Here is a 27,470-nt window from a genome sequence, read left to right on the forward strand (position 1 = left end):
AATTGCTTTCCCATCATCATGTTGGTAGCCAAACACACAGACATCATTGTCGATGGCTTTTTTACAAGCTTTTCTTTCACATGCAATGTACCTATGTTTGTTCGGCTGGAATCCCTACTAATATTATAAATACGAAAGTAATTCTGTCTGTCTGTCTGACTGACTATCTTTCTCTCTGTCTGTCTGTTACGCTTTCACGTCTAAACCACTAAACTGATTTTAATCTAATTTGGTACAGAGATAGAGTTGACCTTGAGAAAGAACATAGGATAGTTTTTATCCCGGACTTCTTGGAAACGCGATATAACTGACCTCGACGCGGGCGAAGCCGCGGGTGAAAAGCTAGTCTTACATAACACCTTTAAGGCACTTGTTTACAATTGACAACGTGGTCTTGTTTGGTGAAAATTTGATGGATTCTAAGAATGTTTCTTTGTAACGATCACTTTAGGTACTCGTTATAAAATAAAATAATTATCTATCTAGACCTATCAGGGATGTTATAGACGTCGAACTCAGATACTCTAAAAAATCTACAATTCAAGAATAATTTCGGTTAGAGGCGTTTACAGTACAAAACTTTTACTTTTTGTAGTTTGTCGGCAGTCATTCCCATTTTCCATTCCACTTCTACATTTCAATGAAAACTGAAACTATTCGAAACAAACGGAAAAACTTGATATTAAATATCTATAACATCCCTGGGACTTACCACCAATTTAAAAGTAAGATAGTTGATGTTGTGGGGGCGAGACAGCGTTCTACGTGGTAATAATAATAACTAATAATGCTGGGGCCATAGCAACGAGAAATGCCATTAATTATCGCGAATATGAAAGTGTTTAACCTGTGTTTATATTGTCTCACAGTCAAATAGTTTGTACTGTTTTGTGGGACTTTTATAAAAATAAATAAATATGGACGTTAACCGTAGATATGGCCACAACTTAACGCGCATTAACATTTTGCCGTTTAAAAAAATACGATAACTATAGCGTTAATGGGCATTAACGTTAGCCACTAGTGTGGCCCCAGCATAACACATGTTACTTCAAGATTTGATGGTAGGTGTTCTGGTATCTTCTGCTTTAGTTAACAGGTCTAAGCAGTGACCAAGTGTTCTGGTTTCGGTGGTAGAGGCGGTTTCTCTAAGCTCTCCTCGACTTCAGGCTCTTCCACAACCTCCACTTCTTCCGCTGGCTCTTCAGAGACCTGTTCTTCAGGAACCTGCTCCTCGGGAGCCGGGTCCCCAGAAACCTGTTCTTCAGGTTCTGATTCTACATTATCCTGTTCCTCTGTGGTTTCGACTATGTCCCTGGAAAAATCATGAAATTTTGTTAAGCAAAGCTATATTTCGAGTAAAGAAAATGTATGGTGTATGTAAGGTACACGATCGAGTAAACTTTACCGACAAAATAATCGTAACAAATTTCATCGAATTAAAAAAAGAAATTAGGTAGGTTCAATTACAAAAATATAAAAGAAGGTATATACTGTTAATTTAGATTGTTTTGTAGATTTGTACATTAACATCATACCCGTCAACAGTAGTTGTAGTAACAGACGCTTGCCGGCTCAAGTCATTACTGAAGTCACCCGCTCCTGATCTGGCAACACTGTAATATTTGTATCATAAATACTCAACATAATGACATGGTAGGGACAGTTAGGAATAAAGTTAAGGCTAGAAAAAAGGTTTTAACCATGAATGAATACCAAGTTCTCGTGCTTTTCACAAATTTTTCTTATTTTACATATGCTATCCTTAGTTGAAAATACATTTTGTAACACCAGTTTTTTTTTTGTTCCTTAACAGCAATAAATTTATGTCAAATGGTGACGTGAACTGTCATGTGTGCACCATGGGGTTCGAACCCACAGCACATCTTTCTGAGTAGTTATCAACAGAGCTTAAGCCAGTCCGTGCTTAAATATCTTACTAATGTAATGGAATGTGCATAAGTAGCATCTTAAAGTGTAATTTTGTTCATTATAATATGAGACAGTCTTTAGTAAATGAGAACTTTAAGAGGCGCCGTTAAGCAATTTTAATTAATGATCTCTTGTAAATACCTTTTGTCAAAATGAAGCATGAAAAAAACGTATGATAGACCATCCCTCGTGTCCACAGCCACTTACCATCCTCCTCCACTTGCTCGCATATTTTGTGCCACCATTAACCGCTTCACACTGTGCACCAAGCTTCATTGCCACACAGAACCCATAAGCACCCAATTCTATACATATATTTAGACTTCAACAAAAAATAAATATAATAAATAAAGGGTTCGGTTTAAAGGAGGGGAAAATGAAAAATATATATTGTTTTACCAATTCCGTTTTATTTTAGGCTTACACATTCATGTATATTAACATTACTGATAGCTAGCATCACTAAATACAGTGGAGTAATTATAGTTAATAATTTATTAGATATCTTGATTTCACGTTGTGTTAAAAATTAAAATCTATTTGATTTCAAAATAAAAAAAAGAATCAAAAAGTTACGTAATCAATAAAATTTTGGACAAAGCCTTAAAACGTCTAACAAAATAAAAATTTACAATAAAAATATTATGATTGTAAAATATCGTTGTATCCCTCGGGAATGTCTATTCTAATAAAACGCTACAAAAATATTTCACATAATATAACTTAAATAAAAATAAGAAATATACATTTCTAAAACTAATAAATTGAGAATGTAATTAACGTTTAAATGCCGATGCAGGGGAATGGATCATGAGGAATGTAACATTATCGCTACATAATATGTATATACTTCTGTAATGGCGTTACATAATCAGATTATCACATAAACAATTTCACAGACACATTTATTGCCAATTCCCACACATGTTAAGCGACCAGTATCATATAGATAACGACAGACAGCCACACATAAGTTATAGAGGTGAGTGATTAGAACAACGTAACATCTTTATAAGAACATCAGGTTATTTTGGAAGCCAAATGAAAACTCTTTGACCTATGTATGCTTGTTTCAATAGGGATGACGAACTGTTGTTTTGAATATCCTGCACATCGTTTAATGAATAATCAACCTGATCTGACCTACTAATATTAGATACTTATGTTTTCTTTTACCTCTCAAACACAGACCACATATCGCGTGACGTCGTTATCCGTCGCCATCCCTATTGCCGGAACACTTAAATACCCCTATCGGTTTACATGTACGTAAAACTATGAATATAAAGCACGAATCACATAGGTACATACAACCGCCCACATAAACAACTTACTCCCATTTAAATGAATACGATTCGTTGTAAAAATGTATAAAAAACATCGACGTGATTATAATACTAATTTTTTTTCATAAGTACTACGTGTTTAAGCTGATATATGTTCGGTTTCTGTTAAAATACGTCATTAAATATTACGTAATTGATTTATATAACAGACTGTATGTCTGTCGAGCCCTACTTAATAAGTTACACTTAATATAATGCTTAGGTCACGTACACAAGTATTATTTATAATGAATGCAGAGATTGTGGTTACTAAACATACCTTAAAAATGCGTTAATGTTAAATATATCTTATTATATTGTTGCAGTCTCCCTGTATATAAGGAAAGCTTATCGGCTATAACTAAGAAGCTTATTATAAAAAAACAATGTTGATGTTCACAACAGCTGTGTGTATGTTTAGTGGCCACAATCTCCGCGTCCCACCTAGCTAGCGACACATCGGACAACACAAACCCTTACCGTTACATTACCGTTTGTATAATTTGGAATGTAGATCAGTCGTTTCAATTAAAAAGAAATGCTAGTTACGGAATACAAGTTACTTAGGCAGAAATACCTGTCGCGGCCAATTTAAATGTTATTTTTATGTAATATTGGTCGCGTTAGCCTTATTATAAACTGTAAAGTTTAGAGAGAATGGTCGATTACTGCTATACCTTCATTGTACCAGTAGGTGGGTATCGTAATTATTTCGTTTGTAATTAACATTAAAATGAATGGATGCGATACGTTTATCGATACATTCATATTTCTTACAATAATTAGTCACAAATATCGTTAGTTGTCTTACTGAGATAGAACTCGTACTAAACAAATGTGAAACGTACTCGATGTGACTTATAATAACTATATTAATGTAGCACTGTGTCGAATATCATTGAAAACATTGATAAAAATCCATATAAAATGTAGACAAACATTTTCAAGCAATTCCTTTGCCTTAGATCTGGCAACATTGACACAATGATGTAAGTGTTGCCATAATTACGCTTAAATACTACCCTTCACAAACCCAGTGGTAACAAACACGACAAAAAGACAAAAGTTAAATACATGAACCTTCTCAACTGGAAATGTTGGCATAGATTATGTAAAATTATATATGTAGAATAGTAAACATATATGGTAGCTTCATAAACGAAGCAAGTAAATAGATATTATTTGTAATATTTCTGTATATAAATGACAATATTCCCAGCAACGATGACGACACAGTGCGACATGTATCACGAACTACGTCAGCCCGTACAGGTAGCTAACACACACACTTATTAGATGTAGTGAACCTTTTTACTAAACTAACAAACTGTTGTGTTAAAGTTTTCATTATTTACTCAAATAGCTATTTTAAAAGTGTTTTGATTTAAAACTGTTACGTCTCACGAAAAGTAAGTATATTTTCACGGTTTTTTTCCATTTTTTTTTTTATTCAAGCCAGAAGTGGATCGCAATACACTGTGAGGTTCACTGATTGAGTTTCAAATGCCACTCTGCACTTACAGTAAAAAGGTTCAACAATCATTTGATAAAACATTATGTTACTTAAAAAACACACATTTGACCATGGTTATCAAGATCAAAATGCACGTTTAGTTACATAACATATTATGATGACCTCATACTGATACTTTAATCAAATTCGCTACAAATCTCGCTTCTTAGACAGCAGCGAGAAAGACAGATTTTCAAATTGACATTTCCAGTATTAGAATAAGTGTGTGTGTGTGTTAGTCCGGGTGTGGTGTGGTAGTGCTTACGCGCTGGCGACGGGCGCGTCCATGGCGGGTATGTAGTCGAGCGCCATGAGGCAGGCGAACACCGTCATGATCATCTTCGGCTTGCGCTCCGTGATGTCCTCGGGCAGCGCGTACACGCGGGCGCCGCAACGACGGGCCATTGATATCGCGTATTTAGCGTTCGCTAGGTTCTCCTGAAATTAAAATTACAATGTAAGTAGGGTACCAAATTACTTTGTCTATTTATAACATACGAGCTGCTGCCCGCGGGCCCGCTTGCTTCAAATCAACTTGATCCCACGGGAATAATAGGGATAAAAACTATCATGGGTTTTTGAGTGAACGAGGAACAAATATCCATACATCCGTACATCCACACATACAAACTATAGCGGTTAGAATATAACGTATAAGCTAATCCACGTTCCCAACGACATTTATTTACGATCTGAATGATCAACAAGAGTACAATCTTGTTAAAAAGTATGTATATTTTTTTGTTTCGTTAATAATATAATGAATCTCACCTCCTCGTTGCCTCCGGGCAACACGAGGTCGTAGTTGATGGAGCCAGGCTTGATGGCGTCGATCAGGTCGATGACAACCTTGCCGTCAGCCAACACCTCATCCTGAATCATTCAAACACAATTAAATTACAACTTTGTATGTATAAGTATCATATTGCAATAAAAAAAGTAGGAATACTAATTTTGTTTTTAGGATATCATTTTACAATGGCCAGCCTTTTTTGCTATTTCTTTTACTCCAAAAAGGGACAATTAAACTCTGGTATTGTATTCTGACAATGTAGTATTTCAATTCAAAAGTAAATTAATTCTAATAAGTAGCACTTGACACTGACATTTTCCAAAAACAGCATCATATTACAAAGTATTTTTTTATTACTCCTCTCACGGTTTGATAATAATAATTTGTCAAGTGCCTTACCCTCAGTTAGGGCACTAGTGACTTGTAACTCACATCAGGCACTAGTCTCTCACATAAGCGGAAGTCAAGTTATTCCTATCTCACTTTGTTCATAAACGATATATTATTTTGATTGGTAAAGTTCTTCCATATTTGCTAGTTTAAATCTGATGTTATTTACCTGGAAGCTCCTGATGGCGGAGGTCTTGCCGGCGTTGCTGAGCTTGTTGTTCACCCACTGCACGATCTCCTTCTCGATGATGGGGTTGCCGGTGTTGGCGAGCCGCGTCAGTACGGACAGCGTGTACGCGCGCATCAACTGCCAGATCAGCGCTGAGGAGTGATTGGAGCAGTTGGTTAATGGTTTCAATTGGTTTAGATGAAGTTGAGTGTTTTCAATTTAAATCTATTTATTAAGTTAAGACCTGAGTGCTGGCTTGTTTTACTGAAGACATTTTTTCTGTGCTGTTTGTCGCAGTATGAACAAATACATGTTCCCTTCATTGATCTACTGATTCATATTCCAGATAGGTTGGGTAGATATCTTGAGGTTTGTATCGAAGACTCTGTCATTACCTCTGTCCTTCAAATGCTTTGGTCAATCCAATCATCGAAAGTAGGCAGGTCTGAATAACTATCAATATTGCCTACGCATTCTTAATTTTTGCCAACATAACCGTTCTTTACCTGTCCAAACAGGTTCCCAATATAAGCAGACTAATGTTACATTATTAAGGTCTCAAATATACTCCATTAAACAGGCTGTTATACACTATACGTATTATTTACCCAGAGTGAGCGTGGCATTCCCCTCGTTGATGTCGGCCCCGGCGATGCCCACCAGAGAGAACCCGAGCTGGCGCCCGAGCTCCACGGCGTAGTTGCAGTTCTCCAGACGCTCCATGAACTTGCGAAGCTTCGAGAACTGTCGGTGTACCTGGGGGGATGGTATATAGTTGGGTAAGGAAACCAGTTTCGAGTAAAGTGAACTTTTTTATGCCGGAGACAATATAAATACAATGTTTTATAATGTTGTTTAACTATATTCTAAACAACAATTTTCACAAGTAAGAATTCCGAAACATCATTGGTATTGGTTTTACTTCCCCGCTTCCGTATTTTAATGATAGGACTATTTAATACTAAACATTTATAGCTTTTTAAGTATTTATCTACTCAAACGGTACCGAACCGGACACGTCTACTGGTTAGTCTCCAATTGATGGACGCACTTGGAGACTAATATCGTCTATAATAGCCACACAACGGACGACAGTCCATATAGACTTATAGTATAGTACATTTTATAGTACATCGGTCGCTGTTATACAAGTGTTATGACAGCTTGAAAGTTCTAATAATAGAATTATTACAATTGGTATAATGCATTACATACCTTCTTCCAGTTAACGATGCCTGGCTTGATGATGTCGTACAGCTGGAAGATGACGAGTCCGTCCGTGAGGTCGGAGTACAGCCAATTGACGTGCGGCGCCACGCCCATCGAGTTCATCCAGTTGCGGTATGCTGTGGCAAGGAGCGTGGTGAGTGCTTAGCATGAAGCCAGAGTTTAAAATATTTAGGTTTTAAGAAATACTTCCAGACGAAGGAATTTAATTCTTAAACTCGGATTGGTAGATCAGGGAAATACTTGTCCTTCGCAGGGATCAAAACCGAGACACGTCGCGCACAAATTTAATAATTAAATTATATCCCAATCAATAATATTAATTTTCTCAAGAGCTGGTCACCACCAGAGGTATGTGAACTGTAAGACGTACGAGGGTGCAATCAAAATTAACACTTTACGTTGTAAATTTTACTTTCAGGATTTCTAAAGGTTATAAAAACTAGAAGAATCCTATAAGTTATAAAAGAAAAAAACTATTGTGTTGCAGCGTGCGCGCAAGGGCTTGTTGGCAAAGGACAATCTACAACGTTAAGTGCGCTTTGTAAATTGCACTCTCCCACGTATTATGTTACTGAGTGTCAAGGGCATAACAACATTTTCCGATGTAGTCATTTATACATATAATGTACGGTCTGACACATTGTTATAACTAAGTTTGTCATATTACCGAATATCCCAACTTTTAATTAAACCACCAACATAAATTTTAGTTTATTATCATAACAGCGACGTTAGTTGGTTTAACCGTGAAAATTACACAAAAAGTTAATTACACTGTTACACACATAACTTCAACTTTCAATGTTAGCACTCCTCATGCATAACCAATAAATTACTTTTAATTTCTACGACAATGAACTATTTTGAGCGCATTAATTATTATTTTTGTTGACGGCCTAATTATTTTTAATTATTAAATCTTTTCTTGGGAGCTATAGCACAGTATTATTTAGCCGCTTTGGAAAGTGCTCTTTGTTAGAGATTTGTTAGACCAAATATTGCACTGTGTGTGTTGGGATACGTCAATAGTATATATCTATGTAACTCTAGCTTACAGTCCACTTTATTTTTTTCTCCCGCACTCGCGGGAGTTTTACAAATATTCAAGTCACAGACACTAAAACAACCAGATTCAGGCGGAACAAGCATTGTGAACTTAGTGTGGTGATATTAACCGACTGGCTATCCGAGCCGTTGAGTATTTGTACAATGGATGATCTATTGGGGTGCGAACGATACCTCAGACAGCTAAGACTCAAGAACTATTTTGTTAAGTCTACCGAGACACAGTTGAAGTATCGTGGTTTCTTAGGTTTACGCGAATGTTAGACATTAAAATAAAGATACTTTTGCGGATTTTATCGCGGTTAAAATTTAGATTTTAGTTTCCGACTTTTCGACACCTTTGCAGGTGCCATACCTGTCATAAAATCCATAAAACTCCTACTTACTCTTCTCCTCCCTAGTCTCGTCGAGCTGGTGCAGTTCCTCGGTGTCGGCAGAGCGCTGCAGGCCAGGGTGCTGGTTGAACAGGTTCGCGACGAAGGCCAGGTTGAGCTTGTAGACGCCGCCCACGACGTCCGCCGGCGTCACGAAGGCGCGACAGCGCAGCTTGGCGGCCTGCTGCAGCATCAGCTCTGCGCGGCGGAGGAGGTCGGTTTCCTGCGGATGGAGAGGTTATATTAGGGGTGATGTTTGATGTTTGGTAGTTTCATTTGTGTTCATTGATGAAATGGATGAAAATTTCATGAACCAGTTTTAAGAAATCATATCATCAATATCCTATATTATTGATAGGTTTGGTTCTTTATGACTTACTGTCTTTTTAGATGCTTACTATCTGGTAGGAAGTCAAGGTATTTAATAAGCGCTTACAACCGAGTTATTAATTATTGTACGGCATGGCTCACTTCAGATGGTTACACTTTATATGTAAATATAACAACACGAGTGGTATCATTTGTACCGAACCTGACCAGCAATCGGACATTTTAGTATAATGCGGTGCTCATCGGTCACTAATCAATAATTAGACATATTGATCATGTTAACGGCTTCTTTGTAGAAGTTCTAATTCCTTTTTTAACAAACATTAATGACTATAATTATTATGTGTACTAACCCTGAGCGCGTCGAGCGTGACGCCGGCATCGTCGGGCGCGATCTGCCGCAGCAGGTGGGAGTAGATCTCGGAGTCGGCCACGTCCTGCTGGAAGTTGGTGCAGCGGCGCGTGACGCCGGCCGCCTGCAGCTGGTGGTTCACCCAGCGCAGCAGGATGGCCTCCGGCGACAGCGCCAGCAGGTCCTCGATGCGCTCCTGGAAGGTACAACTCACGTTACACTTGTAGTCAAAAACTAATAGTAAAGCTATCTTTGTAAGAAGGAGAATAAAATGTTTTTTATAGTATTTCTTTTCATATATATTCTACCAATATAAGCGAGTTAAAAAAACTTTCACCAGTTCCACCCAGTCTGTTGTCAAATACTAACAATTTTCAGTCATTTTCATTTCCTGCACATAAACATTGTGACGAGATTTATTTATATACTTAATGAACTGTCCTTGCAGAAAAGTATATCAAAGAGAAGTAAATCTCAACATAAAACATGACTAAAGATAAAGCAATACTTTAAGAGACCACTTTTATACATCAATACGTACTAAAAATACATACAAATCTCTTTTAACTGAAGGCGACCGACTAACCCACATTAAAATTATACTTTAAAATGTGGCATCACATCTTAAAGTCACACAGACACTTCCACAACACCAATATCAAATGGTACAATAAGTACCACGGTACCTGGTCATTGAGAAGCTCGGTGAGTCCCGGACAGTGCTCCAGCGTGATCTGATTGAACAGCCCGATGCGGATGATCTGCCACAACAGACCCAACACCAAATGCGGTTTGCCTGCAACGAACAATGTATGTTATAATACACGTATTGTAAATGCCACTATTGTGTCGCCGTGTCGACACTTGTGATAACACTTAGTTAGTTTTATATTAGTAATAATATTATCGTGATTTATATGTTCCTCCTAATTGTTACTGAGTAATTCGATTTTGTTAGATTCAACTGTGTATAACTAGATTTAACATTTTTTCTGGGTATAACCACTGTCCAAAAATATGTGGTTTTTCAGAATCATCAAAACATGATGATTTGAACACAAAAACCACTGTCAGGACCGATGATTTAATATGATATTTGATGCACTTTTTTCTTAGTGTCTTATGCTTATTAGTTTTCTAACCACAACGCGTGCAGCCTTACTTTTTGAACGGCGTTCCCAGCTATTTGTACAACGGCCTCAACCCTGTCATTCTATCGATAAGAATGTTATGAGAATATTTTACAGATACAATCATTAGGTAATTGATGAAAATGGAGTGTGCTTGAATTAAAACATTTTGCTTTTCACAGCATATAATGTGACTATTTCTAACTAGCCAGATAATAGCAAAAACTAAAGAAGTTTGAAAGAAGGCGGGGGAGATTTGCCCACAAGCTTTAAAACAACGTGTATCTATATCATGAGTAATAGTGTGTTTACCTTTAGCCAAGTCATGAGCGTCGATGTTGACGATGTTGCACCCGATGGCCTGCGACGAGACCAGCGCCAGCGTCAGGTTCTCGTGCTTCGTGTACAACGTGAGGTTCTTCTTGTTGATCGCGCGCTCGTCTATCGTGTCCGGGCACGAGTGGTTTATCACTTTGCTGTGGATTAATCATTTTAGATTAATTTGTTATGCGAAGAGGGTTTGATTAGTTAGTGGAATGTTAATTCTGTACTAAGCAGGTCAGTGTGAGAATAGTGAGGAATATAATATTAAAGTCAAATATGACTCTGATGATCATAAAGATTACAGATATATATATATTATAAAATTGACATTCTGCAATTTATTAAAATTGTGTGCTTTCAAGCAAACTTATAATTTCAGATTTTAACCTCGGCCTATACCTGCTCCACCTGCACCTCACTTATCCTGCTATGTAATATTTTAAACGTGAAAGTTGGTTTGGACAGATGCATGTTTGCTACCCGTTCACGCAAAAACTACTGATCGGATTTGGACGAAATTTGGCACACTGATAGTTTATAACCTGGTTTAACACATAGGATAGATAGATAGAGGATAAGATTGTCATCCCAGTTTTTATGTTCCCGTCTGATATAATTTTAGATTTCTATCGTTCTACGCCTCTAGCGACAACTAGTACTTCAATAAACATGTCTCACCATAATATAAGTCCGTCCTTGAGCTTCTCATACAGCTGCTTGCCCTCGTGGTCGATGGGCAGCAGGTGCTTGAGGTCGGGGTCGTGCTCCAGGTTACTGTTGATCCAGCCCGAGAACGCCATCTGCTCCTCGAGGCGGACCGAGTGAGTTGTACCTAGTGAAGGGAATGAGAACGAATCAGTATCAACACGCTTTCTGCCAGTCCAGCGGGATGAGAGCAAAGAAAAGAACATGGAACAACCGACACTCCCTTTAGCCTGCCGACTCCAGCTAGCTTAAAAAAATGGTATGTAAAAGTGATAACGTCTGTCCTATTTGCAGAATAAATGATTTAATTTCATTTCGCTTAACCCAAAGTGGGAGGAGTCATTTAATGATTTCCATTCCGGTAAACAGTATCATCGTCTCTTTGTTTATACAATTCTCTTTTGTCTCTTGCCCTTCGCATACAAGATATTCCTGTACTGTAAGTGGGTGTATGAATTTTGATATGAAATGTTTAGAGCAAAATACAGAAAAAATCTGTACATGATCCATATTTTTTACAAATATGTAACCCTTAGATGTATGTATGTATAGGTAAGCGGTCTAGACTTACTGATTCATTGTGATGTATACCGATTAATTTCTACCTTTCCTTTTGCGTGTGAGATAGTGGAAATCGAATCCACCTAATACATGAGCGTACGGGATACCGGGACGGTAAGTTTAATTAAATGTTTTGAGCTTTTCATATTCTTGACAGATCTAAACAGATCTAAAGTATGGATTAAACTAGACCACTATGTAGTAGATATAAAACCAATATACATAGTTACAGAACACTTAATTTTATAGCTTTCGCTTAGCTGCGATAAAGATTTGTTTGTTTGTCTTATTTCGATATCGTAGAAACACAATTGTGACAGCAATTGGCTTGTTTGAAGTTTATTGTTTTAGGTCAAATATAATATCCATTATTCGGTACAAACGACCATTGTTTATTATATGTTTTTAGGAGAAATATGGCATTGTTTTAAAATAATGCTTTCGACTATTATGTTTCGTCTTGTTTTATCAATATTTTGAAAGGTTCAAGGACTGCATAACCTGGTTTTTATGGACCTTGTTCTCGGACAATATTATTATTGCTAATCAATAAGACGGACTCTCATCAAATGTTCCACTAAATAATTTAACAGGAAGACCTTAATCAGGTTTTCTAATGACTGTTGAATTCATGCATCATTATTTCATAGTCCAGTACATCAATAATGTAAAAAAGTTGGGCTGAATTCAAAAACTAGTAGTCGACATGTCACAACTTAGAGAATATTTGTCTTACAGAAAACGGTGATAATCTAAGCTGACGCCTTTAAACTGTACTTGGTTTTTTTGTTGTTTTACCAGTTTATTCAAACTTGGCGGTAATAGAATACATAATATGATTGATCCATAACAATTGTGTAGTAAACTAACCATCACTGGACGCTTCGCTCATGCCTCCCAAATGTTCAAGGTTTTCTTTTTTACTGACGGCCTGTTTGAATGTGCTGGACACCTGAAAAGTAAACAAATAAATATATTAACACACTATGCCATCAGACATCATTTACACTAATAAAAACCCCCTTTCTTATTGGCAAGGAAGGGGAATCCTAAGCACTCCGCTTCTTGGGGGAGGAAGTGGGTAGTGTCTGAGCAGTCTGACGCTTACTGAATAAAACTTATCCGCCGTGCAACGTCAACCTTTGGTCAGTGCGAGAAAAAAATTACGATCCTCAAGCACCAATCGCGACTGCTTAAATTAAACCCTTCGCATACGAGTACTCCGTCATAAACATTGAAAACCATACAAATATCATAAACATAGACGACTCCACTGGTTTGGACGAATTCTATAGCTTAGGCATGTCTATTTTATCCGCAAGTAGCACCGCGGGACGTAGCAAGTAGACTAATAAAGACTAAAATATTTTAACTGAGGGTACTACATTTCTGTTATACAATCACATCTAAGCACGTCGAAAAAAACAAAATCACATTTCCTATTTATTCCCTCGTTAGTCGTAAAACTGAAAGCAACTCAAATAGCAAATCAGCTAGACAACATTCGCATTCATCATAACATATCTGCATACAATTATCAAGAGACGAGTACACGGTTCCTTATACCACATTACGGTACTTAACATTCATACATTAGACTACAATACGGCCATGCCTTATACAAGTTGCCGACGCTAAAAAATATAACAAAAACAACACGGCGAAGAACTGAAGACCAATGACCTATCGCTCAACAATCGCTCTTTGCTAACGAGTATGTATGTAATGTTCGATAATTTCTTTGGAGTATGTGTGATTGATTTTTTTATTTGGTTTAAGATTTGTGTGGTACGCGAAGTCTCCTCTTTTAGAAATATAGTACATATTTTATTAACGGATAATAATATAACTTTTGCTATTTCTTGTTAGGGTTACTTAAAGAATCTACAGGTAAAAGTGTTTGCCCGCTCATATATTTTGAGAATAAATAATTAAAGGTAGATCCAATGTGGCTCTTTTTGGGAATCGAAACATTCTGACTTTTGACTTCACGACTAATACGACTGTGGTTAGTGTATTCTAATTTTATTCCCGTATGTTGTACCGAATGCTGATCCATCATCCTAGCCTTTTCCCAACTATGTTGGGGTCGGCTTCCAATCTAACCAGATACAGCTAAGCACCCGTGTTTGACAAAGAGCGACTGCCTATCTGACCTCCTCAACCTAGTAACCTGGGCAATACGATACTCTTTGCTGTATCTAATACCTAAGACTTTACCTAATGCTAAAATTTTTGCCAAATAGTGGTACAGTAATAGTTAAATATCGATACTTAAAAACATTATCATATAAAATCTCAAGACAAATCTCAACTAGTCACAAACAACATGCATCCAACGTCATAAAATCATCAATTTGACCCCAATTATAAATGTTTATCTTTATTGACCCACGTCACAGCTAATCTGTCGGCCAACATCACTAATGGACTGACAATTTGCTTCTTTACGAGGCTAATAATATTGATTTGTTTAATTTACTTATTACTACTAACTCTTAAAAGGGCTGTTATATGTGTAAGCGAGATAGCACACTATTCCGCGTAGAGCACTGTCTCTTTCTTCCAGAGGTAGAAGTAACGGTCTTTATTGATTGTTCAATTAAATTGTAAGTCTTTAATTAAGATAATAGAATTTATCTGCTGACTTAATACATATTTGGTGTTGTGACCGTTAAGTGAAATATATAATTAAATGCACAACCTGGGTCTGTTAAGGGACTTGAGTATGGCAAAAGGTGGGTGTGCAACGGGCGTGAACAAATACCTACAATGAGTAATATTAATTATGAACTTAAGCTGGTATTAAATATCATCTTTCCCCTGCCTTTATCCTAAATATTCTTTGGGGTCGGTCTATCTAACGTCATCTCACAAGAAACACTCTTTGCAGCCATATCGTCTACACACAATCCATCCATAATTTCCTTGGTCGTCCTCTTCCCCTATATCCATCCACAAATATGCTCAACACTGGTATAAAATATTTAGAATAATACTTGTGTGTGAAATAGTACGTTCAAATAAATATAATAGTTCTCTTCCTAATTAGCTAATATGTGGTACAGGTGGGACACGGGGACTACTAACACTTCATAAAGCAATATTGTTATGTACGACACCTCTCTTTCACATCCACAATAATACCTATTACTTTGGGACGTAGTGGTATGGTGAGATTTTGGTAGAAAACCTTTAACAACTTAAACAGGGGATTCAGTTCATTTCTCTTTAGTTACTTGTTTATAACTACAATATTATGCGAACATTATCTGCTTGCTGCAGTCTTTGACCCCAATACAAGCTAATTTGATTATGATATTTATAGCAGAACCTGAGCTGACTCATCAGTTCCAATCTATTACGATTCACAAACGCTTTTGTAACGTTTTAAATTGACCTACTCTAAGTTATTGGGAAGGAAGTTTAAAATATACGATCTATTTTCCTAAGAAATAACAAAAACAGATGTAGCATAGCAATCCCTACTAATTCTCAAAACGCACAAGCAAAAATTATGTTGGTTATTTGTTACTCTTTCACGTAAAACTACTGAATAGTTTTTGATGACCCTTTAAAAATATTGTTCGAACAATCCGAGTAGCACAACTGTAATAACTTTATCTTAATATTGTTAGGCTATTATAGTCTCTATCGTGTAGCATGGACACCCACCCCCTTAGGGGAAGGAACGGGTAGTGTCAGACTCTTACTGACTAAACCTGACCGCCGGGTGACGTCAGGCGCGTTTTGTTACCGACACATGGAAATGCACAGCACTGCTACACCGTGCCGGCCGCTGGGATCCGCCAGCCGTTGAGTGAGGCCGGCAGCTTGCTTACGTCTTTGAGGCCGACGTGTAAAGAGCGTCGGCCTCCTCGTCTCATACTAGGGTCACATCCGTCAGTGGCTAAATAGGCCCACATAAATGACTAAATAGTTGTATAATTTACCTGTTGTGCCTTAAGATTAGCGCACAGCTCCTCGAACTCGACAAGGCTGATGCCGTTTTTCCTCGCGTCGCCGTTCATGCTGCCGTTCACGCCGCGTTTGTTGTTGCCATTGTCGTAGTATTCTTCGATCATGCATCGCACCTGTAATTAACGTTGTGAGTTACATGAAGAAAAAATACATTTTCTTTTGTTTATATAGTAACTTTTGTAACCATTCATGATTAAAGACCCCGGTTGGTTCTGAAACCGATCGGGCGTTTCCAATAAATACGCGTGAGTAATTAATTTTTGGTTGCTGATGGTATTTCTTATACTGTAGGTACATGAAATTTGCAATCTGTAAATTTCAAGGAGTCGCACACAGCATGCCCATGAGTTCCACGTCTTCGGCAAAGTACTACATGACCTTAGTGATTTTAAGCATTACCTTTCTGCTCGTAACAAGAAAGGTGATGAAGACTCAGCAGTATCATGGGATAAACACACCTGTCCATGTAAGTCCTTGACATTTTGAACAACGTTAAAAAGGACTTGTCAAATAATTCTGTTGTGTTTGGGTGAGAAGGTCAGTTACAGAAGCTACTTTAAGTAGACTGGTAGCTGTGGTAAAAACACAATGGAATCATTAAATTAGGGGGTAATAAATTAATGACACCTCTTGCCTCCTTTGACATTAAAACATGACGTGAATTTAAAGATGTTTCGTGTAGTTAACTTTTAGTGCCTTGAGTGTTATAAATTATTAATCAAGCTTCACAGAAACAAGTTTTCCTTCGGGCCTGTGGGTATTTCGGGGTGCAAGTCGTAAAATACTTTAACAGCTGAACATAATTTATTTACACAAAGATGTAAAACTTACCTTCCATTGTGGAATTTTGTAGCCGACGCTGTCAAGGGCTTCCTTCAATTCTTTCAAGTCGATGCATCCACTGCTGTTTAAATCCAACTGTAACAATACAAAAATATATGTCAAGAAAACTGAAATAGATGATGAATAGGCAAAAATTTGTAATGATGAAATACAAGCCTATTGGGAAGACATAAACCATTTATCAAAATACAATAATAAATATCCGGTTTTTCTTTTCAAAATTTATTACGTTCATTAACATAAAATTTGTGTTAGAGATTTAAAATGGGAAATTCACTTTCGTTGAAATGTTAACAAAATTACATATTAACACATAATTCTAATTTAACGGACTGTGTATTATGACAGATTCGATTTTAGACTGGTGACCATAAACTTGTATACATTTTACGTAGTTATTTTTGACGGTCAATATTTAACCTAAATAACGTTGGCAGGTATTTTTATTTCTAAAGCCCTTTTTTGCTTATTCGAGGACATATCATCTCTTTGGGTGTGGATGCGGGAAGTTATAGTTTCTTACTGACTAAACCTAAACCGTAATGCAAATATCCCGTATTTATAGCTTAGCACCAGGACGGACAAACCTCATATTTTTAGAGCTAACAGTGTTTCATACGGTAACGCCTCCTAAGTCTGTCAGATTTGTCTTATACTACCTGAGTAATTAGGCAAATGTATGACTATTAAATCTCAGTTTTACTGCGACAACCTTTAACTAAACCTTGGTGATGACTCATATAAATTAATGCTTAATTTTTATAGTTCTGACTCATGGTTTATTGGAGGCGTCATGATATTCTGTATCAAGAGATTGAAGTAAAAGACATAGCGAGACTTATCTAAGTTATTATGATAATTGATTTTAACATGGTCCTTGACATTTGAACAACGTTAAAAAGGACTTGTCAAATAATTCGTTGTGTTTGGGTGAGAAGGTCAGTTACAGAAGCTACTTTAAGTAGACTGGTAGCTGTGGTAAAAACACAATGGAATCATTAAATTAGGGGGTAATAATTAATGACACCTCTTGCCTCCTTTGACATTAAAACATGACGTGAATTTAAAGATGTTTCGTGTAGTTAACTTTTAGTGCCTTGAGTGTTATAAATTATTAATCAAGCTTCACAGAAACAAGTTTTCCTTCGGGCCTGTGGGTATTTCGGGGTGCAAGTCGTAAAATACTTTAACAGCTGAACATAATTTATTTACACAAAGATGTAAAACTTACCTTCCATTGTGGAATTTTGTAGCCGACGCTGTCAAGGGCTTCCTTCAATTCTTTCAAGTCGATGCATCCACTGCTGTTTAAATCCAACTGTAACAATACAAAAATATATGTCAAGAAAACTGAAATAGATGATGAATAGGCAAAAATTTGTAATGATGAAATACAAGCCTATTGGGAAGACATAAACCATTTATCAAAATACAATAATAAATATCCGGTTTTTCTTTTCAAAATTTATTACGTTCATTAACATAAAATTTGTGTTAGAGATTTAAAATGGGAAATTCACTTTCGTTGAAATGTTAACAAAATTACATATTAACACATAATTCTAATTTAACGGACTGTGTAATTATGACCAGATTCGATTTTTAGACTGGTGACCATAAACTTGTATACATTTTTACGTAGTTATTTTTTGACGGTCAATATTTTAACCTAAATAACGTTGGCAAGGGATATTTTTATTTCTAAAGCCCTTTTTTGCTTATTCGAGGACATATCATCTCTTTGGGTGTGGATGCGGGAAGTTATAGTTTCTTACTGACTAAACCTAAACCGTAATGCAAATATCCCGTATTTATAGCTTAGCACCAGGACGGACAAACCTCATATTTTTAGAGCTAACAGTGTTTCATACGGTAACGCCTCCTAAGTCTGTCAGATTTGTCTTATACTACCTGAGTAATTAGGCAAATGTATGACTATTAAATCTCAGTTTTACTGCGACAACCTTTAACTAAACCTTGGTGATGACTCATATAAATTAATGCTTAATTTTATAGTTCTGACTCATGGTTTATTGGAGGCGTCATGATATTCTGTAATCAAGAGATTAGAAGTAAAAAGACATAGCGAAGACTTATCTAAGTTTAATTATGAGTAATTGATAAATCTTACACATTGGTTTCTAATACTTTAAGTAAACGTTAATAGATAACTGCAATAATAAAACTTAATATTGAGCATGCTTTCCAACGTACTGTTTAATTGAAGTTTAAATACGTTTCTAGAAGAGATATGATAATTCCAAGGCAAAAAGAAACGAATAAAATATGCTAATATAAAAAAACCTTTAAGGCAAGAAAATAATCGACCTCGATGAATCTTTTTGTGGACGCACAAGCAAGTACTTCGGGTGTACTTTTTTAATGTTATTGAAGTCAATAATTATAAAAAGTTTTCAGTTCGATAATTCTTCGATTTCGATAAATATTGGGAAAGTGATAATGCGATGATATAACACACCAAAAAGGTCGTCACACAAAAGAACTCAGCAAATTTTCGTTTACCCATTTTTACTTCTTTTATTTAGATGAAAATTGACTTAAACGTTACTTCGGATCAAATTTCAGAATGACATAATGAATATCACGTGGCATAAGAATAACTATCGATTGAAAGACGGACGGACAATCAAACAATTGGATGTTTATTAACAGCGAGTTACGTTAGTCACCAGTGATATAATTATCATGATGTAAAGATTACGATGTGCTCATAGTTTCGTAAAACTTGATAAAGCCAGGTATTAGGATAGATAAGGGATTTTGTTGATTATTACATACTTAGCTGGCGTGTTTGGTCTACTTGTTTATTAGTCGATTGCGTCTAAAGGAGGTTAATGTTTTTACTTATACTTCTAGCTTTAAGTCTGTCTGTTATTTCGGCAAAATATTACATAATCCTTTTGTTAAAGTGTCTTCGAAAGCAAACTTTGTTACAATCTGTGGAACAGTTTAGTCGTAAAATTGTATCAGACAGACGTCATTTTAACATTAATAATTTTATTGTGAATTATACAACCTTATTCATGACATGTTATCTCCCCCGACCAGTTTTAATCTGACTTAATTTTTTACACAAGTTTTTATCAATATGACACGTGTCGTGCTTATTCATTAATTGTATTTATAGTTGCAAAAACTTGACAGATCGGTTAACAAAAACAAATACTAAGACGTCACGAATACTGGTAGAGCAAACCACAGAATAGAATAGATTGGGGAAGTCCAACCCTGGCCATCGTAAATTAACACTAATAAATAACAATTAAAATGCCCTGCCTACCTGACCTCCACAACCAAAACCCCAAAAACACAAAACACTTAACTACCAATATTTACTTTCTTGGCTTCTTAATGTTTTTGTTATTTTACATTCCAACAATTCAGTAACGGTAAGTTTTAATGGCGTGCAACAAATAAAAAATAATGTTAATTCGTGCACGCTCTGCTTCCGACGAAATGTGGAGGCAAGGTCAACGTTACGTGTGGTTAACGAAGACAGCATGCTCAACTGTAAACTGTATTTACATATAAAGAATCATTGTTTATAAACTTGAAAACGTCTTTGCTGCTCATCAAAAAAACAAAACTATTCATGTGTTTTTTTGATAATAACATTACAAATCAATTTAACGGAGAGATAAGTTTTTTAATAGAGTAATCAATTAATAATTTGATTAAAATAAACCGAACTAATGGTTGTGATAACAGCTATCGTTTTATTAATTATTATAATTGTTAATGATGAAAAAAAAACACATTCATTCGATTTTTTAACTCTTGATAACCCTAGTTTTAATAATTGTATGCTGACCCATTTTATTGCTCGGTTGTGTAGTCTAACAAATGCGAAATAATTATAGTTAATGAGTTTGGGGAATGGATTCGCCGGAAAAAGACTACGGGCAAAAATAACAGGAACTTAAACCATACCAAAATTACAACAGAATGGCGTTAGAATAGTTTTATTGTGATCTAAAAACTTTAGACGTTTTAAAACGAGTTTTTCTTTAAACAATATCTAGTTTTTATCAAATCTGAATCGTCATTTTATGAATTCAAATTTACATTTTCTAGAAAGATTTGTTTTGATAGACGTGCAGGTGAATGAAGAATTATTTTACTATGAGTCAGTCATCGTATGTTGTAAGAATTAGTTATGTTAAATAATACCACACCATGACTGATTCAAGACCATGGTTAAACGTAAAAACAACAATATGAAGGTCGGGGTTTTTTTTAATATGTATTTATGCATATCAATGAAAACTATCGTGATATAGTTCTCAAGTTACTTTTGCTGGGTTTTACTGATCTGAACATATTTTTGCAAAAGACTAATCATAGAAGATTAACACATTATTTTTACAATCTTTTGTAAAATTTTAGATTCGAAAAAACCTGTATTTTACCAACAATACCGCAATCTGACATAAAATAGTTTATAGAAATAGAAAACGTAATTCACGATACAAAAGATATAGAAATTCTTATGGAGCTCATCAATCGAACAATATGGCGTGACGCGGGCACATAGCGATTGTTTGAACAAATGGTTTTAACTCAAAATGTTGACTCATGGCAAAACGAATGTAAAATATTTAAGAAAATTATCATAACACGTTAGAATGCGTTACTATATTCTATGGTATTATCTATTTCTACAGAATAAACGTCTTCTATAACCTAGTAAAGCCATTGATTGCAATTTTGGTAGCGGGATTTAGCAAACAACGATTGCGCCCCTGCTTTACAACGGTCGTAGAACATTAAACATCACAAACAATACTTCCTCTTCAGAGGTAGTGGTAGACCTCTTGAAACCAATACGGCTTTGAAACTATAATCAGCCTAACCGAATACAGCTAAGTAACAGTCATAGTCAGAAAGGTCGTCGGAATTTCTAGCTTATGACTATCCAAAACAACTGTCAAAGATGTGATAATAATAGCCGTGATTTACAATTCAACTTGCCTTCCTAAACACGTAGGAATTCGTTGTGACATAGATGGTCACCAATCCACGGATCGACCGTATTGAGTGCAGCTTAACCTGCGATCGATCAACTTGTGTAATTGTGGTTTAGCCACGAAACCAATATTGAGACCGATATACAATATAATATTAATATAAAAAACAATATTTAATTCAAAAGCACTTGGCTGATAAGTATACTTTCTCCAAGATAAATAAAATGAATATTGAGTGTATTACAATGGACCAAATATTAAAAGTGTAAGGATACAGTTTAAGTAGTTATTACACTTTTACACCATTATCAATACGGTTACGATAATTCGCCGAAATCGATAAGGTGAAAGTTACTTCGGTAAATGTTTAATCGGCCTTAAAATGTCGAGTCGGAAGTCGGGTAAGTCAATTTGATTTTAAGTCATATACTTCGGAATTTTGGTTATACTTCGGAAAAACACGATAAATTGGGTGTAATGCAGTTTATAATCTATACTTCTATACTAATATATAAAGCTGAAGAGTTTGTTTGTTTGAATGCGCTAATCTCAGGAAATAGTGGTCCAAATTGAAAAAATATTTTTGTGTTAAATAGACCATTCATCGAGGAAGGCTTTAGGCTATAAACCATCACGCTGCGACTAATAGGAGCGAAGATACAATGGAAAATGTGAAAAAAACAGGGCAGGTATTAACTCATAACTTATATCTTCTACCCACGGGGACGAAGTCGCGGGCAACAGCTAGTTAAAGTATAGGCTTTCCTGTAACAGTCATAGGAAAGTCAAAGCTCTTTATTACAATCTTATTAATATGTATTTTTCACTGACCAAATAATACAATTGAATTAAAATACATATAACTTGTAAATATACGAGTAAGTATTATATTTTACAAGTATCTGCAACAAAAAACCTGGTCTACGTACCTACTAAATAAGTACCACAAGAGGCTCCGAGAAAATGCAGCTTAGTTTTATAGGTTATAAAACGTTTTCTTCCTAATAAAACAACAGTTAAGTTATTTGTGCTAATGAGATAATTACAAGACAGCTCCTACAATATTCTCTAGGCCAATCAGGATATCCTAAATGTTGTAACTACAGTAAGATTTAAAAAGGAAACATAAATATCAATTACTCCTAAAATTTACGTTAAAAGCCTAATAGACTTATTAATCCTTGTTTTCTAGTTAGATGTAAAATAACATCTAGAAATGTAGAAATGTGAACATTATCATTATAATTATTAATGAAATTGAAGATATTCTTTGGAAAGCAAAGAACGCGAAAGAAACTGCATTATAATAAGATATTCTAAATAACATTACCATTATCAAGTATACACCACGCGACATGTGGCGGGTTCTAAACCCGCGTGCGTACGACAAGCATTTGTGTGATCCAAGAATGTATTTCCTGAGTCAGGGTATCTTTTTGCTGGTTACTTAAATGGTTGTGAAACAATACATGTTTTCTATGAAAATTTTAATGTGTGATTATCCAAAGCACAAAACCAGCGCTTAGCTACCCTCTAGGGGGGACCTAAGCATAATGAATGCTGACTCTTGAAGAACCTTATGCTACCGACATTGTAGTTTTTTGTATATGTACTACTACTAGCTGTAATAAACAATAAACGTTTATTATATTCTATTCTACACCGTTATGCGGGAGACGAATACAAAAGAAAGAAGTCTAATAGGACCAAGTATCATAGTATTTGCATGCGTTTCTTTATTATTCGCTTTGAACATTATCCTCGAGTATTTATACAATGACATATATCACGTCAGTTTCTGAGGTATGTATGTAGGTAGTATGTACTTGCGAGGTAGTATATGTATGTTTGAGGAACAAGATGATTCATACAATATGATTCACTAGCGGACAACTATGTATTTAACATTCTCGGTATATGAGCTGAGCTAAAAGAGTTTATTTGTTGACTATGTATATTATTATTTCCTATTCCTGTTGTGTCATATTATTTTATTCGAATCTACCATGTCACTGATGTTAATAAATCTTTGCTTTAGCTTATAATGAGTATTTGTGGATTAAGTAGTGATATTATTGCAAATTTTAAGTTTACTCTTTTGACCGTCGTCGAAGCAATCACTGAACCGACTGAAAGTAACAGTTTTCAAAGAAAATATCAAGATATTGAGATTAGTTGACTATAATATACTTAACTTATATTAACATGCCTACCGGAAAATATCTAAGATATATTTCATAAATAAAACTATTACATACTCATAAAACGATAGTATCTAGAGATAGCGGTTTTTTTTTTCAAATGCTTATTAATTCTTGTAATAGATCGATTAATCTGCTATCAGTACTGACGTAGGTGTACCGTGTACCTATATAGATGTGATAGTACGGTCAGCATCAAAAGTCAATATGTAGTAGGTTTAATATTTGCCATATCGTAAATCTCACATGAGATGGCAAAATATTAAGTATATTACAATATTGTACCGTATTTTTTTCATTATGTTTTAGGCTACTTTGTTTACTAGTCCTTGTACTAAGTCCCTGTATCTTAAGAGGTGTCATAAATCTATATAGTGTTTATTAGGTTTTGTTGTTGAATGTACAAGATTACGAGATAAGTATTCAAATTTACCGGTAAATGTGACGTCACTATGAAATCGATCGATAAATTAGCGTAAAGCGGTAAACAAAACATACGTTATATGGGACATGTTTGTAATTTTCCTTATTGTCGCATTGCGGTAAAACGGTATACCTACTAATGATGATGCAGTTCAGAATTAATTATGATTATTGGAACGGGTAAAACTATAAAGTTTTAAAGTGAAATTCTAACATTTTTTTTTGCAAACTTACAACTTACTATTTTGCGAGGCAGTTATAAAAACGATTAATTGACCGTAGAACTTTTTTCATAAATGTACAAGGTCAACATAACATTTTACAGTACAAAAATAAATTAATTAACTTTATTTAAATTGTACTTAGTTTCTTCAGACCTACAAACCGCCAATCAGTAACAATATAATAATCATTAGATAACAATACACGTGCAACAAATACAAAATGACGTTGATACACATACCTATAAATATAATAATTAGTATAGAAAGTATTTGTATCACGAGTCTATTCCCTGAAAGCTAGACTTCCCAGACGTTGAATATTTATTTAGACGTGTGTATAGTATTTCGCCAGACACTACTTGAGCCCTAAGGGATTTGTTAGTTCTTGTAGATAATGTTGTGCGCTTATTTTTCTAAAAAAAAAATTATAGACATATTTAGGCTTCCAAAAAACACTATGAGTTTTATTAGTGCAGTATTTTTGGCACTTCAATAATGAGCTCTCTTCACAATCATATGTTTTTTTTAAGAATATGTATTTAACCCAATTTTAAATTATGAATGACATGAAACAAAAAAGCTGTAATTGACATAATTATAGCATCGACATTTCTTTGATATATCGTTCAAAAACGATATCTCGGCAAATTAAGAACCACCTTCTCCAAATCACAAAAAATATTCTTAACTTTCATATTTCGCAACTTATATTCGGGCTAGGCAATCGAGGCGATTGCGTAAAGGCTACCGGACCTAAACCTTAATATTCCACACGGTGGCTGGTGAGACACCAAACAAGGCGCACAGACATAAGTCAGGTCAAGGACCTGAGGTGATGCGATTAGGAGACCAATGACCCCTAACGAAAGCATGACTTCATAATTGATCGATTGATTCTATACCTTTGATTTCTGTATGTTCTATATTTTGAATACAGCGCCATCTTTTGACGTATTTATTTATTTGTGTTGTAGTATAATAACGCACATTAATTTCTTGTATAAGTAGAGTTAGAGTAATCTGTCAATTTAGATGCAGAATAATTATTTTCTCTCATGTCAAGGAATATTGTAAAATATCGAAATCCACATTTTTTTATGTTATAAAATATCATAATACCGATAAAATACTAAATAAGAACAAAAGAACTCGTGACAAAAAGTAATTACTTAAATACACGAACGGCAAACAAAATATCATAAAAGTCGTGTCTTAGATATTTCTTTTAATATTCCATAATACTTAAGTTATGAAACAGAAGAAAATATTGCTTATTTCGCAATGACACGTACAAAGAATACAAAATCTTAAAAAATTTAGTCCATTGCACACTGTCTAGACACCGCATGTAATAATTTTCAGAGCTAGCTAATACCGGCAAGATGGAAAGTCATGGGATTTTTCAAACAGCAATAAAAAGGCTTTGCGTTCCTTCTTTAACCTTGGGTTAAAGGAGGGATAAAATATCTGTGACGTTGACGGTACTGAAGATAACTATTAATGTTCCGATAAGGTAAAAGATTAAAAGGTAGGTACTGGATTTATTAGACCAACCTGTATATTTATATGGAAATAGTATGTTAACATAGAAGCACTCGATTAAGTTTGGAGTTATTTAATTCTAGTCCACGGCTATATACAGGTTTAACACTAAAGATATTAGTTGCAATACTCAGGGAGTATACCAGTTTTGGAAGCAGAACAACAATACCTACACAGCGTATATCAGTCTTTGTTCTACACCGGCAACAGTCGAACTTTAGCAAAAGGGGGCGTGGGGGTTTCCAGTTACTGCCTATACCACGACTTCTTCAAGCAAACCGTTGTCATTGTGGAAGTGAGACGATGCCGCACACCTAACTGACAATACGGAATATGTAACTTGGTACTTCAGAAAATAGACTAAAGAGAGTTAGAGCGAGATCAAAGTATACAAGCAAGTTGTGTGAAACAGGGACAGCGATATTTGGTAGCTCTTTCCCGACGCGCCAAGTTACACTGTACCGTTGTCTTGCCGTGGTCGCACAATACTAAGCATACTATTATATCTACATAATTCCAAGTTTCCATTCAAAGTTATTTCTTTGTCTGTTGAATACGTCCTTCTAAAACATCTAAGTTAGTTAAGTAGTGGTCTTTGTTCTATTGGTGTCTACGTCAAATTCTTAGTAAAACAAAGAGTAGATAACCAGATGCAAGGTTATCGGTGACCATTCATCAAGATGATGGATAATAATGAGATACTTTACGGTTTTGAATGTAACAGTATTTATTTTGACGCCCACTCAACTTTTAAAGTAGGTGATATCTGTCAACTGGTAAGCTTGTCATGAGGAAATTGGAAAGGATCGGAAGACACATTTAGAGTCTTTCTTTTGTGGTGAGATAAAACAATTTACGCAAGCAATTATTCATGCCCAGCTTCAATCTTATAACAAGCTATCAAGCAAGCAAAGCATGTAATAAGCCTAACTCTACCCAAACATAATGAACGGTAATGAACATTCGCAAATAGCAAACATAAAACAAACACACATAGGACTGTTTGTACTTGTAAGTGTTAAAGACCCGGCTCTGTATTTATTGCTGAAGTCTGTCATATTATTCGTGGGTAAAT

At 35.4% G+C, this 27,470-nt stretch overlaps 1 protein-coding gene across 1 annotated transcript in view; it reads right to left on the reverse strand.

The window, feature by feature from the left end:
* Window positions 1–596: 596 nt before the first annotated feature.
* Window positions 597–27,470, reverse strand: part of LOC113498282 (plastin-3) — a 53,786-nt gene continuing 26,912 nt past the window's right edge. Inside the window, exons 2-16 of the mRNA XM_026878237.1 lie at window positions 18,249–18,335; window positions 16,147–16,287; window positions 13,064–13,145; window positions 11,606–11,759; window positions 10,916–11,079; window positions 10,160–10,269; window positions 9,475–9,669; window positions 8,804–9,014; window positions 7,338–7,468; window positions 6,731–6,878; window positions 6,123–6,274; window positions 5,542–5,643; window positions 5,036–5,208; window positions 1,539–1,616; window positions 597–1,315 (exon numbers count right to left, since the gene is read on the reverse strand). Coding sequence (XP_026734038.1) covers window positions 1,102–1,315; window positions 1,539–1,616; window positions 5,036–5,208; window positions 5,542–5,643; window positions 6,123–6,274; window positions 6,731–6,878; window positions 7,338–7,468; window positions 8,804–9,014; window positions 9,475–9,669; window positions 10,160–10,269; window positions 10,916–11,079; window positions 11,606–11,759; window positions 13,064–13,145; window positions 16,147–16,287; window positions 18,249–18,335 — 2,142 coding nt within the window. The 3' untranslated portion in view covers window positions 597–1,101. The remainder of the gene's footprint in view (window positions 1,316–1,538; window positions 1,617–5,035; window positions 5,209–5,541; window positions 5,644–6,122; window positions 6,275–6,730; window positions 6,879–7,337; window positions 7,469–8,803; window positions 9,015–9,474; window positions 9,670–10,159; window positions 10,270–10,915; window positions 11,080–11,605; window positions 11,760–13,063; window positions 13,146–16,146; window positions 16,288–18,248; window positions 18,336–27,470) is intronic.

This window comes from Trichoplusia ni, chromosome 10 (genome assembly GCF_003590095.1).
Source record: "Trichoplusia ni isolate ovarian cell line Hi5 chromosome 10, tn1, whole genome shotgun sequence".
NCBI classification, from domain to species: Eukaryota; Metazoa; Arthropoda; class Insecta; order Lepidoptera; family Noctuidae; genus Trichoplusia; species Trichoplusia ni.